This window comes from Manis pentadactyla, chromosome 3, assembly GCF_030020395.1.
Source record: "Manis pentadactyla isolate mManPen7 chromosome 3, mManPen7.hap1, whole genome shotgun sequence".
NCBI lineage: Eukaryota > Metazoa > Chordata > Mammalia > Pholidota > Manidae > Manis > Manis pentadactyla.
This window is the reverse complement of record NC_080021.1, coordinates 214444418-214460669: the sequence shown is the minus strand read 5'-3', so window position 1 is coordinate 214460669 and position 16252 is coordinate 214444418. Positions and strand designations below refer to the sequence as shown.

The window sequence follows — 16252 nt, the reverse complement described above, 5'->3', positions numbered from 1 at the left end:
CGTTTCAGAGCCCTTACGGACCCGATGGCATGACGCTTTCTCCGGCACTCTAAAAGAAGGGTTCAATTTCTTTCGATTGGGTGCCACAGGTAGAAGTCACTAACAACATATTACGGGCGTCGCTGGGGCCCAGAAGCCGTCCTGCGAGTTCTGCATTCGGCGCCTGGTCACCACCAAGATTCATTCCATCTACATGTTCAGAAGCCAGACATGTAGCTACTCTCAGACATCCCAGGGGTATTTCTGAGGCTCTGACGGGTGTGTGGAAGGTGGGTGCCGGGGTGGCACGCCCTGTCCCGCGAGGGCTGTCCCTCCCAGGTCGGCGTCAGTGTCACCCCAGGAAACCCGCCTGGTGACGGAGACCCGCCCCTTTAAGGTGAGCCCGCGCCCCGGCCGGCTTCGTTTCACGCGCCCGCCCGCAGCTCTGGGGGAGCGAACATGGCCCAGGCGGCGCGGGCGTTGTGGCCTAGCGGGCGCGCTCCGGCCTGGAGACTCGGTTGTCGTCCCCCGCCCGGACTCCCAGAGCAGAGCCGCGCCGGCTTCGCGGGGGCGGCGGGAGGCCCGGGTCCCGCTGCCACCGCCCGCAAAGGGAGCCCGCGGGTCCTGGGAGCGGCGGCGCTGGCCCTGGGGGGTGCCTTGGGGCTGTATCACACAGCGCGGTGGCACCTGCGCACCCAGGACCTCCGCGCCGAGTGCTCAGCGGTGCAGGTAAGCCCGGGCCGGACCCGGACGCGGGAAGGAGAGCCGGGGTCCGCGCTGAACTTAAGGACTTCTGGGAACAACGGGGTCCGGAATTGCCCTCTCCGTTTGCTCCTGACCTTGGGCGAGTGACTTGGTTCCAAGTCTCCGATACTCAGGGCCTTCATCTGTGAAATGGGGGCTCTACTAATGCCTGCTAACTGGAATTGTTTTTGACTTAAAGTCATTTTCTAACATTTTTTAAGACTCTTTAATAGAAAGATTTGGAGATCACAGAAAAGGGAAAAGGGAAAAGAAAGCCTCTTTCCCAGTTTATCACTTTCCCAACATTTTGTTGCCCTCCCTGCATTGTCTCCAAATCCTAAAGTTGTGTATTTATTGGTGTTAGTATTTTAGCAGAACCGAGGACCCTTAGGCTCCAGGACCAGAAACAGGGAAGGACAGAAGGACAGGGAGGTGTCCCTACAGCCGGGTGGTGGCCCAGCTACCCTTGTGATGCTTTATACCCCAGACCAACGCAGCCTTTCTCTGCTCCAGGCCCCACCACCCACCCGCAGGGCCCCTTTCCTGGATGCAGGGGCACAGGGGTGGATAGAAAGGGAATAGAGCCTCTGTGTCGCCTTGCCGACTTCCATGGGCCAGCCTCAGTTTCCCATCTGAATAACCAGGGGAGGTGGACTGCACCTGTGGCTTTCAAACATGAATGCGCAGCAAGCTCACCTGGGGCTTCCCTGCTGAACATGCCATCCAGGGCCGTGGCCCAGATGCAACCCACCCCCTTGGAGATTTGAGGTAGACCCCACTCTGCAGACGCTGGGCCCTGCCCACTCCCCCAGAGGTCCCTTGGGTTTGGGGAGTGGGGGGTGGGCACTTCAAGTTGAAATGGATTGCTCTGCTTGTGGGGGGCTGGGTGAGGTGGGGTCTGGTATTCACTTGGGACAGGAGGGAGAAGAGAAGTGCCTGTCTAGTGTTGGAGGAGACCAGAAGATTCCTCTTACACTGACTTCCTCCTTGGGATTGGATGGATGCTTGAGGCTGGGCCATCCACTGCATGTGCCTGCACCCCACCCCCTGTGCCTCCCTTTCTCTCTGCCACCCACCCCATTCTTCCCTTGTTCCCAGGGTCTTCCTAGAAGACTCCCCTGGCAACTGTGTGCTTGTGGGTGGGTCCTGGGCACCAGGCCTCAGAAGCCCCTCTCCCTCTGCTCTCCACCCAGCTCTCCCTGTCCAGCCGCCTGCAGCTGACCCTGTACCAGTATAAAACGTGTCCCTTCTGCAGCAAGGTTCGCGCCTTCCTCGACTTCCATGCACTGCCGTACCAGGTGGTAGAGGTGAACCCCGTGCAGAAGGCCGAGATCAAGTTCTCCTCCTACAGAAAGGTGCCCATCCTGCTGGCCCAGGAAGGAGACAGCTTGGTGAGCTTCAGGGAGCACCCCCCATGTGCTGGGTTGTCCTGGGGTACTCCCAAGTCAGGCCCTGCTCTGCAGCCCTGGGAGGAACTTGGGCTGTCTGGGCCTTGGCTAAGGATTATGACAACTACAAGCCATCCAGGTCTAAGAAAGGCGGAGCACCACGGAGCTTAACGATGTGAGTTCTGAAATCAGGGTGGTCTGGGTGCTCTGCCATCACTGACTGTGTAACTGGGGCCAGTCACTTAGCCCCTGGGACCTGCTTCTTCATTAATTAACGGAGGACCATACTCTCCAAACACAGAGAATGTTTGGCATAGTGCATGGCTCCTAGTAAGTAGTTTCTGGAATCCACTCTGTTCCTCAGTGCCTGAAAGGCCAGGTGGGTGAGTGGGCAGAATTCAGACCCTGGGTCCTCCTCCGACCCTCCTCCCCATTAGCTACACGTGGGTCTCCCTCATTCAAGGTGGGGACTGGCTCCTGGAGGGAGGAGAAGGCTCAGTGGGCATCCGTTTTGGGTTAAGTCCCCAGGGATAGGTAAACAATGCCCGATTCCACCTGCCAGTTTAATGCCTGGGTGCCGTGGTGTTGAGCCTGCTGGGGTCAGGCGGCCTCCCTGTCCCCGGCTAACCCAATCTCTCTTCCAGCAACAACTGAATGACTCCTCTGTCATCATCAGCGCCCTCAAGACCTACCTGGTGTCAGGGTAAGAGACCCTCAGACACCCAGGTGGTGTTGCATTTTGTCCCTTCTCTTGTCTCCAGGGAGGCCTCATCTGGCATCCTACATGGGAGCGGGGTGGGGCCGCTTCTTGGGTTTCCAGAATGGGCCGTGGGTGTCCTACTCTGAGATGCCCCATTCCTCTCTGTACATCTCCCTGTCAGGGAAGTGCTTCTGGTGTTTGCCCCAAGTCCCTCTTGCTGCAGGCCTTCCCCCAGAACCCATAAAAAGGTAGAAAGCTTTTGAGAGTCAGTCTTGGCTCCACCCCAAGTGGGTCAGGCTGAGGTAGATCGTCACCCTGAGAGGTGGGGGCTCAGCCTTCATGAGGAAGGAATAGGGGTGAGACCCTGGGTGTCTCCCGAAGGCAGCCCCTGGAAGACATCGTCACTTACTATCCACCCATGAAGGCCGTCAACGACCAGGGCAAGGAGGTGACAGAATTCTGCAACAAGTACTGGCTCATGCTGGATGAGAAGGAGGCCCAGCGACTGTATGGTGGGAAGGAGGCGAGGACGTAAGTGGGGCTGGGCCGGCCCAGGAGTTGGGGCAGGGGATGAGGTGGCGAGGGTGGGGGCAAGATGCTGTGAGTGGGCAGCAGTGGGAGACACGAGGGCTGGGGATGTGCCACAGTCAGGACAGTCTCCCTGAGGACCTCCTGCTCAAGCCTCAGCTTCCTGTCCACACTCTGGGCGTCTAGGTAGGGCGTCTGCTCCTCCCAGGCCCTGGCTTAGGAAGCCAGGCTTAGGCCTGAGTTAGGAAGCCCTCCCGGTCCTCCCTCTGTCCCCCTACTTGCCTGCAGGGAGGAGATGAAGTGGCGGCAATGGGCAGACGACTGGCTGGTGCACCTGATCTCCCCCAACGTGTACCGCACACCTGCCGAGGCTCTGGCCTCCTTCAACTACATCGTCAAGGAGGGCAAATTTGGGCCTGTGGAGGGCGCCGTGGCCAAGTACATGGGCGCAGCTGCTATGTACTTCATCAGCAAGCGGCTCAAGAGCAGGTGACAGTGGGCATGTATGTGCATGCCTGAGGGCCTGCTGTCCCTGAGCGCCCAGCATGAGCTAAATCAGGACTCGAATGCAGAACTGATTGCCTCCCTTATCCCAGGGAAGCAGGGCTGGCCTCGGAGTCCAGAGCTAGGTCCTGGCCTTGTGCCTTCTGATGTTTCTTTCTTCATGGGTGGGCTTCTTGTCCTTCCTGGGCAAAGGCCTCCCCATCTGGGGCAGATAACTGAGGTCTCTGCAGGTATATCTCCCAACCCCTGGGGAGCAGCCCTGGGTCCCAGGCCTAACCCATGTCCCCACTAGGGCAGGGGTCACAGTTACCCTGATGGACCTCCCCTGTCCCTGCCCAGGCACCACCTCCGGGATGACGTGCGTAAGGACCTCTATGAGGCTGCCGACAAGTGGGTGGCAGCTGTGGGCAAAGACCGGCCTTTCATGGGGGGCCAGAAGCCGAACCTGGCTGATCTGGTGAGTGTGGCGGTAGCTGGGGCTGTCCGGACTGAGGGGCCTGTCCTTGCAGATGGGGAGGCCCAGCTGGGGAAAGGCCGGCTGTAGGCAATACCTAACCTCATAGCCCTGCCACCCCAGAGGCACCTAGTTCCGTCTCCTGTTCGCGGCTTAGGAAAAACCAGCTGCAAGAACTGTCCTGGTTCACATGGGAGGGCATTTTCCCAAAGCGGCTGCCGAGGAAGGGCTGGCTGCAGGCCCGCCGGGACCCAGGGGCCCAAGTGGTCACCAAGCTCAGGCTCTTCTGTGGCATCTCGGCTTCTTGAGTGGGCTTCAGCCTGAGCAGGCCTGGGCCTGGTGTGCCAGCCTCCGCCCAGCCGAAGTCCTGGGGTAGTGTCTTGTCGGCCTGGCTTCAGTGCCACTCCTTGAAGCGGTCCTGCAGCCAGGGTGGAATATATCAATGGCCAGGTTCGGGTCCTAGAGCCGGGTGGTAGGGTCCCCTCTCCCCTAATCTCAGGACCTGAGGCTATTGGAGGTTTGTTGCCCAGAAAAGGGATGTAGGTGCTAGGCAGCGAAACCTGCAGCCATCCCACCCACGTTCCTCAAAGGCCCACGTGGCTCTAGTGGGGGAGGTGGTGGGCCCCAGGGCACACAGCTGGCAGAGGCCCGGACAGCCACTCTGTGCCCTCCCAGGCCGTGTACGGCGTGCTGCGTGTGATGGAGGGCCTGGACGCTTTCGACGACCTGATGCAGCACACCCACATCCTGCCCTGGTACCTGCGGGTGGAGAAGGCCATCGCGGAGGCCCCCCGGTAACCTGAGTGTCCCTGCCGTGAGGAGGGGAGGCAGCAGGAGACGCCGGCCGCCGGGGGCCCGGGACAGTCCTGGGCGGTCAGGGCCAGGGCCATTCTGCCTCTTCCACCCCGACCGCTGGCATCTCCTTTCTGACACTGGGTGCCTGCTGGGGCCCTGGGGTGCTGGAGGCAAAGCCCACGCTCAGTTTCTGTTCACAGCCCCCTGAGGGACAGGAAGGCTACCTCCCTCACCCAGCCCCACAGGGCACCCCACCACCCCCTGTCCTGGGCCTTCCTGCGCTTCATCCCCGCTTTGGGGCGCCCCGTGGTGCCCTGTCTCCACCTTGTGCGTGGGGTTAGGGTCGGGCTTCCTCCCTGGACAGGGGGAGTAGGGACGGCCCCATCCCGGTCTCCTCCTGGTCCCTGCTCCTCCCAGCTGCCCCCCGGGACTGTGTCATGTTTGCAATAAAGAAACGGTTTGCTGTTCCCCGCGCAGCAGTGCTGTGACGGAGGTCTGTGGTGGAGCCGGGTGGGACTGTGGTCGGCGAAGCTTTCAGAATGAGGCCACGCCCGGTCCTGGTGGTCACCACTGTTCCTCCCGTTTACTAGGCATCTGGCCTGGGGGGAAGGCTTAGGCTTTGTGTCACACACTCCCTGGGACACCCCGTGGGATGTGCAGCAAGGGGGTCAGGGATGCCCAGCTGTGCGGGCCGGCCTCTACGCTTCCCCGGCAGTGGGACTCTGCACAGCGCTGCCCCTCTGAGCCTGTTTCATCGTCGGTCAGGTGGGCGTGATGATAGTCCCACCCCAGGAGGGAGTGGTGAGCACAGGATGAGGACATGTGGTCAGGTGCCTGGAGGGATGCTCATCAGCAGGGGCCGGAGTTCTAGCCTCGCTCTGTAGACCAGGAGACCACAGTTCAGACAACACCTTCTGGAGCCCCTCTGACAGCAGGGGACCATCCCCTGGGGTACAGTCCCAGGCCTGGGACTACACGGGGTGGATGCTGCAATAGGGGTCATTAGGGAGAAGCTGGCTCTGGGAGCGAGGGTGGAGCCCCCTTCTGAGCACAGCACCCTGGATTGAGGGTCCCTGCTCCCCTAGTCTCAGCTGATGAGGGGCATGATGACTGGACAGGTGCCCAGTGAGCCAAACTCTGTCCCCTGGGCCCTCCCTATTGGGCGGTGACTGGGCAAACCCCCAGGCCCTCCTCAGTTTTAAAATTTTATCTTACTAGCTCATGTTCTTTATAATAGCAAGTGTTCAAATAAGGTAGAAGTGTGATGAGCAGCCGGAGGCTCAGTGTGACCTCTGGAAACAGCCTCAGCTTCTGCAGGGCCAGTCTGCCACCTGCTGGTTTTCCTTCCCATCCTGGGCATCTGCCTGGTCAGCGCACATTATACTGGCTCGTTCCTCATGGCTGCACAGCGCTCTGCTGCGTGGATGCACCACAGCCCACTGGCTAGGCCTGTGTCGTGGAGCACCACGGTGGCTTCCCTTTCCTGTCCCCTGGGAGTGTCCGTCCTGCAGCGGAAGGAGAGAAACTGAGGCCAGAGTCCACGCCTTCCCTGGCATGTGTTCCCTTAACCACCAGAGGGCGGGAGAGGATGCAGAGGCCTGGAGGAGATGGAAATCAGGTCTGGTTATGTCACCTTATGCCACCTTATCCCAATTCTGGGATTGTGTCTTCTCTGGGCAGTCTTCATCAACCAGGACCTCTATTTGGCCCATCTGTAAAGTGGGTTTAGCATGTAAGGGTCTGAAGATGGTCAGATAGGAAAAGCCATGCCTCTCAGGGTAAAGGGCCCAAGCCAGGAGCCCCTCCCCATCTTGGTCATGCTCAGGTCATGGCATGTGCCCCGTGGCTGTGATGGCATCAGGCCTGAGGTAGGAACCTGCCACTGGCGCCTGTGACTCTGGGCAAGCGCGCTTCTTGCCCACTGCTGGACCAGCCCTTGGAAGTCAGTTAACCTCCGTGGCGTTGGTGCCGCGAGGGATGGTGAAATGGCACAGAGTCAATGTGCGTTGTTGACATGCGAGGGGCGTTTTTATGCAGCTGGTGGGGTTGGCTGTTTTCAGAACACCCTGCTTTGTTCCCAGCTGGGCTCCCAGAGCGCATGGTCAAGAGCTCCAGGACATAAGAAAGGAAGAGTCGTAAGAACTGCAAGATCCCTCCCCCCTGGTCATCGGGAAGGGCTCCCTGGGGGAGGTGAGCTGCAGCCAGGCCTTCAAGGGTCAGAAGGACTCTGGGTTTTTGCTCTTGGTGTTGTTAAATTTTAAAGTTTCACTTCAGTTATGTAAATAATTAATGTTTAGTGTATATAAATAGAACTTGAAGATAAGTAAAAAGGTGATACCAATTACAGTTCCACCACCTAGAGACATAACAACTTAAAAAATTTTAAATATATTCATGCACATACTATAACATATATATGAAATTTAAGTTTTATATATAATAAATATACATACCTATACATTACAGTTAAATGGGGCCTATTTTGTGACAAGCACTATTTTAAGCACTTTACATGTATTACCTCATTTCATCCTTATAACATCCCCGTGAAGTAGGTACAAATACTCCCATTTCACAAATGAGGAAACCGAGGCAACAGAAAGGTTAAGTGAAATGCCTAGTATCTCACAGCTAGTAAGTGGCAGGGGCAGGATTTCAACCCAGATCTGCTGGTTCCAGAGTCTGTGATCTTAACACAGCTCATACTGCTCCTCTCTCTCTAAACAATTTTTCTTTTTTTTAAATAAAATTTCTACCATTTCTAATGATTGTATGGTATTCTGAAGGCCATTTTCCTGGGGCACTGTTCCCTAATTTACCAGTTGAATGGGGAGGATTTTGATGGGCAGAAGTGTCTAATGGGGTACATACAGGGTTTGTAGTAGGGGGAACAGGGTGGTGGGCTGAATAATGGCCCCCGAATATATCTAGGTCCTCATCCCTGGAAACTGAATGTTTCCTTTCGTGGTAAAGGGAGTTTATGGATGTGATTAAATTAATGGTTTTGAGATGAAGGGATTTTCCAGGTAGGCCCTAAATGTAATATAGTCACAAGTGTCCTTATGAGGGAGATTTAACTCCAGAAGAGATGTGACAATGGAAGCCAGAGGCCAGAGGGATGCAACGAAGGGGTCACAAGCCAAGGGATGCTGATGGCCTCCAGAAGCTGGGAGAGGCAAGGAAACAGATTCTCCTTTCCGTGGAGAGACACCAGGACAGTGGAAATCCCTACTTGACGGCGGCCAGCTGTGTGACCTTGGGCAAGTCCCATCACCTCTCTGTGCTTGTTTGTCTACTGGATGAAGAGACTAAGATTTGCTTGGGGGGGGTTGTTGGAAAGTTGAAATGAGACAGGAAGTGGTAATGGATGGCCCTTAAACAGTTTCCTCTCCCAGCTCCCCTTCCCCATCCAGGATTCTGAACACAAAGCGTAATTTCCTCTCGGTGCTTTTCGTTCCAGCCTTTGCGGGCCTGGAGTCTCCGGTGGTTGGCACAGGGGAAGCCGCCTGTGCTGTCGGGTCTGGCTGGACCTGCTCTGCACCTCCTTCCTAAAGCTAGACCCTTTCACCTCTCGATCCTGAGAGAGCCATTCACTGAGTGCCAGCTGGGGCCCCACACACCCCAGGACCTCCCTCAGCCCTCAGCGGTTCTAGGAGGGCTGCTGCCGCCAGGTCCCCAGTTTGCAGATGAGGAAACAGAAGCTCTGGGAGGGGAAGGGCCCTACCCAGGGCCTCACCATGAATAGGTGACGGGGCCCCAAATGCGGGTCAGTAGACCCTAGGCATGCTGTTTGCAGGGGGGTGTGCTCTCCTGGGGCTGCCCACTGGGAGGCCCAGGAGGCAGGGGACCCATGCCCATACCAGGCCCAGCAGGCTGGGCCCACGCCACGACCTACCAAGGGGCAGGGGCTCCTCACCTTGCCTCAGGCAGGTACCCCCTGGCTCCTGGGTGCTCTCCTGGGCCAGGAGGCCACCGAGAACCTGAGAAACACTTGGCAGGCGGGTGCTTGAATCCTGGTGCCTGGCACTGTGACCTTGGGGGAGTCTCATGCCTGAGCCCCAGTTTCCTCACGAGCAACATGAGCACAGTACCCTTTTTACAGCTCAGGAGGCAAGGGGACTTGCCCAGGTTCATAAAAAGGGACACACTGAGCTGAGATTTGAGCTAGCTTTACTGCCTCTGAAGCCACCTTCTCAGCTGCAGCCACCGGCCGGGTGCCCCCTTTCCGGATCTCACTGCTTAGAGCCAGCAAGAATGTAGGGGGTGGGGAGGGAAGCAGTCCATGCGCCGGGCCCAGCTGCCCACGTGTGCACCTTGGTCCCTGACCCGCAGGGCTGAGGAGGAAGCTGGAACAAACCAGCTGGGCCCTGTCACAGTGGCTGGAGAGACTCGTTCAGGGCTGGGGCGGGAGGGTCAGCAAGAGCAGGGATGGGCTGGGGGTGCAGGGCAGGGAGCCAAGAATGAGGAAACTGAGGCTAGAGAGGGGCAGAGGCCTGCCCCATCCCCTGAGGGGGCGAGACAAGCCTAGGCCTCCTGCTCTCTGCTTCCCATAACATGGAGGCTGGGGTTGGGGGGTGGCCTCCTTTGGCCGTTTGCTATCTCCCATCAGTTCAGTCCTGTGGCCCAAGCCCGCGGCAGTTGTGCAGGCTGGTGAGGGAGCTGGCTGCACTCACTCAGGCCCGGGGGGTGTGCAGCCTGCACCAGGAAGCCCACCTACCAGCCCTCACTCCACAGAGAGGAAACTGACAGGAAGGTGAGGGACTTGCCCAAGGTCACTAGGCTCCTGTAGCCGGTTCTCCCCTGACTGCACTGGCTTCTGCCATTTGTGCTGGTGTCATTTGGCTGCTGTTACAAGTTGACATCAACGTGGTCTCTTAAAACAATACAGATGTATATTTCTAGAGGCTGGGAGTCAAAATCAGTTTCGCTGGGCTGAAACAGGGTGGCCATGGGGCTGGTTGCTTTTGGAGACTTGGGGAGAATCTGCTCCTTGCCTTTTGCAGCTCCTAGAGGCTGCTGGCCTTCTGTGACTCGTGGCTTCTCCCTCCATCTGTAGTCTCCGCTGAGACCTCGTGCAGTCTCTCTTGTTCTCTCCCTGCTTCCCTCTCCCTAGTTGAAGGACCCTTGTGATTATGTAGGGCCCACCTGGATAATCCCAGATAATCTCCCTATTTTAAGGTCCTCTGATTAGTGACCTTGATTCCCTTTTGTCATGTCACCTGACTCACAGTTCTCAGAGTTAGGATGCCTGGCACACCACGAACATTTGGACAGCTTCCTTCAGCCAGCAACCATTCATTAAGCGCCTAGAGGGTGCTGGGCACTTACTGGGAACGGTAGTGAAGAAAGTCAATGAATACCTGGCCTTCAGTGGGAGGAAACATGATAAACCAAAGCAAGCAAGCAAGCAGGACAGTTGATAAGAAAAGGGCTAGAGAGAAAAACAAATGGGCTGGGTTGGGTGTACAGATGAGGTTGCCATTTTAAACAGAGTGGCCAGAGAGATGACTTGCAAGTAAAAACCAGAATGGGGATGATGGAATGAAGGAGGCGACCGTGGGAAGGCTGGCTTGGTGAGGCTGTGGGCTTTACCCACCTCGGGGCACCTCCCAATGTCAACTTCAGTGCTGGAGAAGCCCTGCTCCAGCCGGATGGCATCAAGGACCTGTCCCAAGGAGGACTGACTTGCCAAGACCCAAGGGTTGGGAAATAGTTTACGCCTATTACCCTGCTAATGAACAACTGAGGCAATCGTCTTGTTTCCTAGGGCTGCTGCAACAAACCGCCATGAATTTGGGTGGCCTGAAACAAGTCATTCTCACCACTCAGGAGGCCAGAGGTCTGAAGTCCAAGTGTTGGCAGCGTTGGTTCTTTTTGGAGTTGCTGAGGGAAACTTCCTCCCCTGTCCTTGCTTCGGGTGGCTGCCCGCCATCCGCAGTGCCTAGTAGATGCGTAACTCCAACCTCTGCCCTATTGTGCATGGCCTCTCCATGTGTCTCTCTCCTCTGTGTGTGTCTCTGTCCAAATGTCCTCTTCTGTAAGGACGCCAGTCCCTCTTCTTAGGGCCCACTACAATCTAGCAAGGCTCATCTTGATTACATTTGTAAAACCCTAACATCCCCAAAACATTGAGGTTCCTGGTAGATGCAAGTGGCTCTTGCCAGTTTCAGCATGTACCATGCCTCCTTGCAGCCTCTGAATGCCAGAGCCCCCTTGTTGATTCCCCAAGCTGCTGGCCTAGCCCTCTGGTACCCAGGGCTGCCCAGGGACTGGAGTAAAGACAATCATTTAACAAGTGTTTTATTGAGCACTTCGTGCCCTGCGCACTGTCCGCCTGGGGCCAGAGCCTCGCCTTCCCCTGGGGAGACAGGCAGAAAGCAGGCAGGGCCCCAACATCTCTGCCCTGAAGCTGGGGAGGAGCAGGCAGGGAGGTGGAGGCGCAGCCACCTTTGAGGGCGCTTCGGGCAGGAGAGCATGACTGGCTCTGCCCAGGCTGAATCTGATGAGGGCAGAGGGATCACTGGACTCAGCAACTCAGCGGGCACTGGTGACCTGGCCAGAGCACCCAATCCAACCAACACCCATGTTCAAGAGGGACTGCCTCTTGAGAAGCCCAGGGGGGAAGCTTTCTCATTTTCTGATGAGAAAAAAAATGGGCTTGGTTTCTAACATGTAAAAGCCCACACACCACCCAAGCCCAGATGAGAAAAATCAGCTCTGCCATCAACTTTAAAACAACTTTATTAGAAGGCTTTTTTAAATGACAACTTCCAATTCTTAATTTGCTTTTTCACAAATTCCAGTTATAACTATACTTATATAGAACAATAATTTTTTGCATTGATCTTTGCATCCTTTTTAAATTGTCCTCATTGGGCCGATCTGGTGGAATGGAGTGAACTGCGACGTGGAAAGTTGATCAGGTTGCTGAGCAGAGGCAGCGGGGGCCTGGGAGGGAGGGAGCCCATCTCACAGGTGGGGAGCTGGCTGCCCCTCCTCAACCCACCGACCCCAAACTCACAGCTATGGGTACCTCACTGCCTCGTCATCTGAAGGGTGAAATAAAGAGATCCTCCCAGTAAAGGAATGATCTGGACTTCTGTCTTCAACAGAATTGAGATTTTTGCCATTCTTGCCCCATTCAAACCCTCAGATCCTAAGGCTTCTTGGGTGCAAGCCGTGCCCTATCCTGCCCAAGGACATGCCTCCATTATCAGGGGACCTCCCCTCCCCTGCTGGCCTTTCTTCTGTCGCCAGTTCCGAGAGGAATTTCTTTGGACAGATGTGACGTCAATGCGGCCAGGGGTGGGAAGGTCACTACCCTGGCACCCCTTCCTCTCCCCGCCCCACCCTGAGGGTGTTGGGAAGGTATAATCAACCATGAACATAAATATGAATAAAAAATGAACTTGAAAACGACAGGCTATTAATTAAACAGATCTATAAAAATAGTTAGGACATAACTCTGTTCAAATAAATACAAAATAAATAGGCTCCAAGCAGTGTGATCCTCTGCATCAGTGGAATGTGAGGCTGGTCCCACTTTGCCCCAGTCGGGAGTGGACATGCATCCCCGGAGGCATCAGAAACAGACTTTAATGCAGTCAGCTAAGCTACCTGTCCCTCCATCTTCCCTCCGGAAGCCCAGAACTTACACATTTGTCCAGCTTTCCTTTCTGAACAAAAAAACCCTTTTCCCAACAAAACATAATTAAGGCCTTTAACACCTTTTTCTTTTCTCACCAGGGCACAGACATATCGCAGAAACGGCCCTCCCCACTGCCGCCCCACTGCCCTCATGCCACGGTGGGGACAGGGAGCTGGTTCTGAACTGGTGCCAGTCTGGACAGAGTCCAGTGCCGGCTCAGGGTACCATGAGACCCCAGCAGCGGAGGCAGAGGCCCTTTGGGTCCCAGGACCCAGCACTTGCCTACGGTAAAGCCGTGCACCAGGACGCCAACGGTGCGGCTTGGCCTTACCCCTGTGGGCACAAGCACATCTGGGCGCCCATGTGTTGGCGAGCTTGGAAGCCAACAGCACGGCTCAGATGAGGGTGTGCACAAAAGCCAGGCTCCTCCCTCCTCCCTGCATAACCTAGCCAGAGGCAACGCTGAGGGTTGCTGGGGGTCGGGAGGCTGGGTGGTGAGGTCAGGGAAACACCTGCGCGCATAGAGGGGGAGGTGGGGGAGGTGCCTGGGGAGTGAGCCGGTAGCCCTCCTCCTACCATATTAGAGTAGCAGCGTGGAAGGAAGCAGAGTGGGCCTGGGGAGACCTCCAGCAGGCCAGGGGCCGGAGGCCTGCGGCCGATGGTCTGGCTGCCAGGAGATGGAAGTACTAAGCTGGCCTCCAAGCCCTGCTATTTGGCAGGCACTGCAGGAAACGTCCTGTCCCTATGTGCAAGAGCCGGTGTCCTGCTGGCCCACGGACCCTGAGGAATTCTCACACGAGTTCCCTGGAACAGACATGAGGGTCAGCCAGGGCCAGCAGGACAAACCTGGTGGGCCTGCCAGCTCCTGTCTCTCCCTTGCAGGTGCATCCCAGGGTTTTCACAGCTTGGCTTAAGTCAGCTTAGTGTTGGCACATTCACAGAATGAGATGGCTGCACATCCCAGGGCTGCAACCCAGGATCAGTGAGTCCTCTGGGAGGGGCTGCCTCCTGCCCGTCACCGAGACTGCACACCCAAGGTGATCTTCAGGTTCTCGTACACCACGTAGCTGATGCTCACGGCTGGGATCACCTTCATGAAGTTGGGGGCCAGCCCCCGGTACAGGCCAAAGGCCCCCTCGGTCTGCAGGATCTGTTTGAAGAGGCTGCTCATGGTCACCTCTGGAGCTCCCTCAATGGAGGCTGCAGGGAGAGGGAGCCCATCAGAGGCTTTTCACCAGTTCCTCCCCGAGATCCCCACCTGCCTGGGAGACGGGCCCCAGGGGCGGGCCTAAGACCAGCCTCACCTTGGGCCTGCATCCGGGTCCTGACCAGGGCCAGTGGGTAGCTGGCCAGCTGGCCACAAGTACTGGACATGGTGCCACAGGCCAGGAGCACAAACACGCCGGGGTCTGCACTGTTCACAGCATACCGCTGCAGCCAGGCATTCTTGAGTGTCTGGAAGGGGAAAGGGGGGTAGGGATGAGCTTCTGAGGCAATGAGACTTGTGGGGAGTGCGGGGGCACAGTTACTGGATCCAGGCAGGAGGCAATCCTCATCACATGGGGTCTACAAGGCCACCGTAACTGGACTGGCTTGGCCTGGGCGGGGCTGGCTGGGGTCTTGCTGAGCTCCTGGACTGCCTCCCCTGTTTCTGCTGTCACTGGGGATTCCTGGACAGGCTAGGGGGCAGGGATGAGGCGGGGCAGCACTGCCTTCCCCCATAGACAGCCTGACTTCTGTGGTCTGGAGAGCTGCCTGCCAAGCCCCTGGGTGCTGCCAGGGGCAGGCAGTGTGACAGGGGACACTTGCAATGAATAGGTGAGTCTAGGAGGAGATGCTCTTTGGTGCTGTTCCTTGTCCCAGCCATCCCCAGGGTCTATCAGTCTATCACAGGTGGGTGCTTGGGAACAGGGGTCTTCTGAATCTCTGCTGATTCAAGGCCTCACCTCGTAGACGGCTAGGTCTATCCCGGCATAGGGGATGATCCCCAGCATGTTGGGGACATAGCCCTTGTAGAAGGCGGCCACGCCCTCTCTGGCCAGAATCTTCCTGGCACAGTCCAGCATGCCTGAGTACTGGCCTGTCTTGCGCAGAGCCATCCGGGTCTTCAGAACCTGCAGAACCCAAGAGGAGCGATGGACGTGTGAGCATAGCCCACTGCTGACCCCTACCCCACGTGCGCTGCCCTCCCCAGGACCAAGAGAGCACTCACCTCCATTGGGTAGATGCTGCTCTGTGCAATGGCCCCTGCCAGGGACCCTGCCACGAGTCTCTCATGAATCCTCAGAGTCTCCTGGTCACTCCCAACAAGACGCTTGATCTAGAACATGGAGCAAACAAACTGATACATCCCCGAGACCAGTGCACCCGCCCCTGCCCCACCCCTCCGCACGGAGCCAGCGAGGTTTAGCAGAGACCTGGTGTCCCTGGCACAGTTGGTGCTGCCCAGAAATAGAAGGAACTGGCCTGCAGTGATTGGCAGCAGACCCGGGGTTGGACCCAGGCCTCCCGCCTTGCCCTGCTGTCCCTCAGGTACAGTGACCGGCTCCAGGTTCGGCAGTATCAGGGGGTCAGGGGCCTTAGCCCAGGGAAAGCTCAGTAAGCAGCTGCTGACTGACGACAATCCCTGGGGAGCCGTCCTCACCTGCTCGTAGGCCATGAACTTGATGGCTGACTCGGGGGCAATTTTGAGGACGTTAATGCCATTGCCCCGCCAGAGGGACTTGGCCCCTCCCTCGCGAATCATTTGGGTGAAACCACCCACGATGCACATGTTGTTGCTGCGGGAGGCGTGGACCTGAGGAGGGAAGAATAAAGTGGTCAGAAAAACTCAGCAGCCAAGGGCTGCCACTATCCGACAAAGAGCCTCTTCTCGCCGCTGGATGGAGGTCGGCAGGCTCCTTCTCGGTATTCTGAAGACTAAGCACCGTGAGAATCACACATGGCTGCTCTAGGTCCAACTGTATCACTGCGCACCGACTGTGTGCCATGCACCTACTGTGTGCCAACGTTGTGCTAAATACCTCCAAGGTGCTAAACAATTCCATGCCTAAACACCACAAGGAGCGCTTTTTAAAATTAAAAAAATTGAGCTTTTTAATATGGGAAAGTTTCAAACATATATGAAAGTATTGAGAATTATTCAGTGAGTGTCCATAAAGCCATCATCAGCTTGAACAATCATTAAACCACAGCCAATCCATAGTCCCTTGCTGCCCCAACTCCTCCTGGATTATCCCAGGCACTGTGTCATTCCACCCAAGGATTGCTTTTAATCTCTACAGCATTCTGGGGAATTTGGTTAAGAAAAACAAACTGAGAGGCAATTTACTCCAGCCCCCTAGTTTCACAGGTGAACAAAGTCCTAGAAGTGAACTGACTGGCTCAAGGTCACACAGCCGTGGGGCAGGGTTGGAACCCGTCAGGCTCCATGCCTAAAGCTCTTCTCCCTAAACCACTCTGCTTCCCGTCCTGGCACAAGAAGTTAGTCCACATTCATCTGCCAACAGGCT

At 56.7% G+C, this 16252-nt stretch overlaps 2 protein-coding genes across 14 annotated transcripts in view; one reads left to right on the top strand and one right to left on the bottom strand.

The window, feature by feature from the left end:
• Window positions 1-400: 400 nt before the first annotated feature.
• Window positions 401-5559, top strand: PTGES2 (prostaglandin E synthase 2). 8 transcript variants are annotated; one of them, XM_057499076.1, is made up of 7 exons: window positions 402-708; window positions 1917-2114; window positions 2788-2814; window positions 3236-3342; window positions 3628-3828; window positions 4183-4300; window positions 4973-5559. In XM_057499076.1, exons 1-7 carry the CDS (start codon window positions 439-441, stop codon window positions 5093-5095), a joined length of 1044 nt encoding a protein of 347 aa, XP_057355059.1. In that variant the 5' UTR covers window positions 402-438; the 3' UTR covers window positions 5096-5559. The 8 variants fall into 8 exon arrangements, with proteins under 8 accessions (XP_057355060.1, XP_057355059.1, XP_036769687.1 ...); XM_036913792.2 differs by having other exon boundaries at window positions 403-708; window positions 2756-2814; window positions 3193-3342; XM_057499078.1 differs by having other exon boundaries at window positions 404-708; window positions 1979-2114; window positions 2756-2814; window positions 3193-3342.
• A 6256-nt stretch (window positions 5560-11815) lies between these two features.
• SLC25A25 (solute carrier family 25 member 25) overlaps window positions 11816-16252 on the bottom strand; it is a 30857-nt gene continuing 26420 nt past the window's right edge. For all 6 annotated transcript variants that reach the window (XM_036913800.2, XM_036913802.2, XM_036913801.2 and 3 more), the window contains 5 exons: window positions 15385-15537; window positions 14953-15060; window positions 14687-14854; window positions 14045-14195; window positions 11816-13940 (listed from right to left, as the gene is read on the bottom strand). In XM_036913800.2, coding sequence (XP_036769695.1) covers window positions 13756-13940; window positions 14045-14195; window positions 14687-14854; window positions 14953-15060; window positions 15385-15537 — 765 coding nt within the window. In that variant the 3' untranslated portion in view covers window positions 11816-13755. The remainder of the gene's footprint in view (window positions 13941-14044; window positions 14196-14686; window positions 14855-14952; window positions 15061-15384; window positions 15538-16252) is intronic.

Coding starts and splice junctions, on each gene's coding strand:
- PTGES2 (XM_036913792.2), top strand. CDS start 439: ATGGCCCAGGCGGCGCGGGCGTTGTGGCCTAGCGGGCGCGCTCCGGCC. Junction 2,815..3,192: donor AAGACCTACCTGGTGTCAGG/GTAAGAGACCCT, acceptor TGTCTCCCGAAG/GCAGCCCCTGGAAGACATCG. Junction 4,301..4,972: donor AGCCGAACCTGGCTGATCTG/GTGAGTGTGGCG, acceptor GTGCCCTCCCAG/GCCGTGTACGGCGTGCTGCG.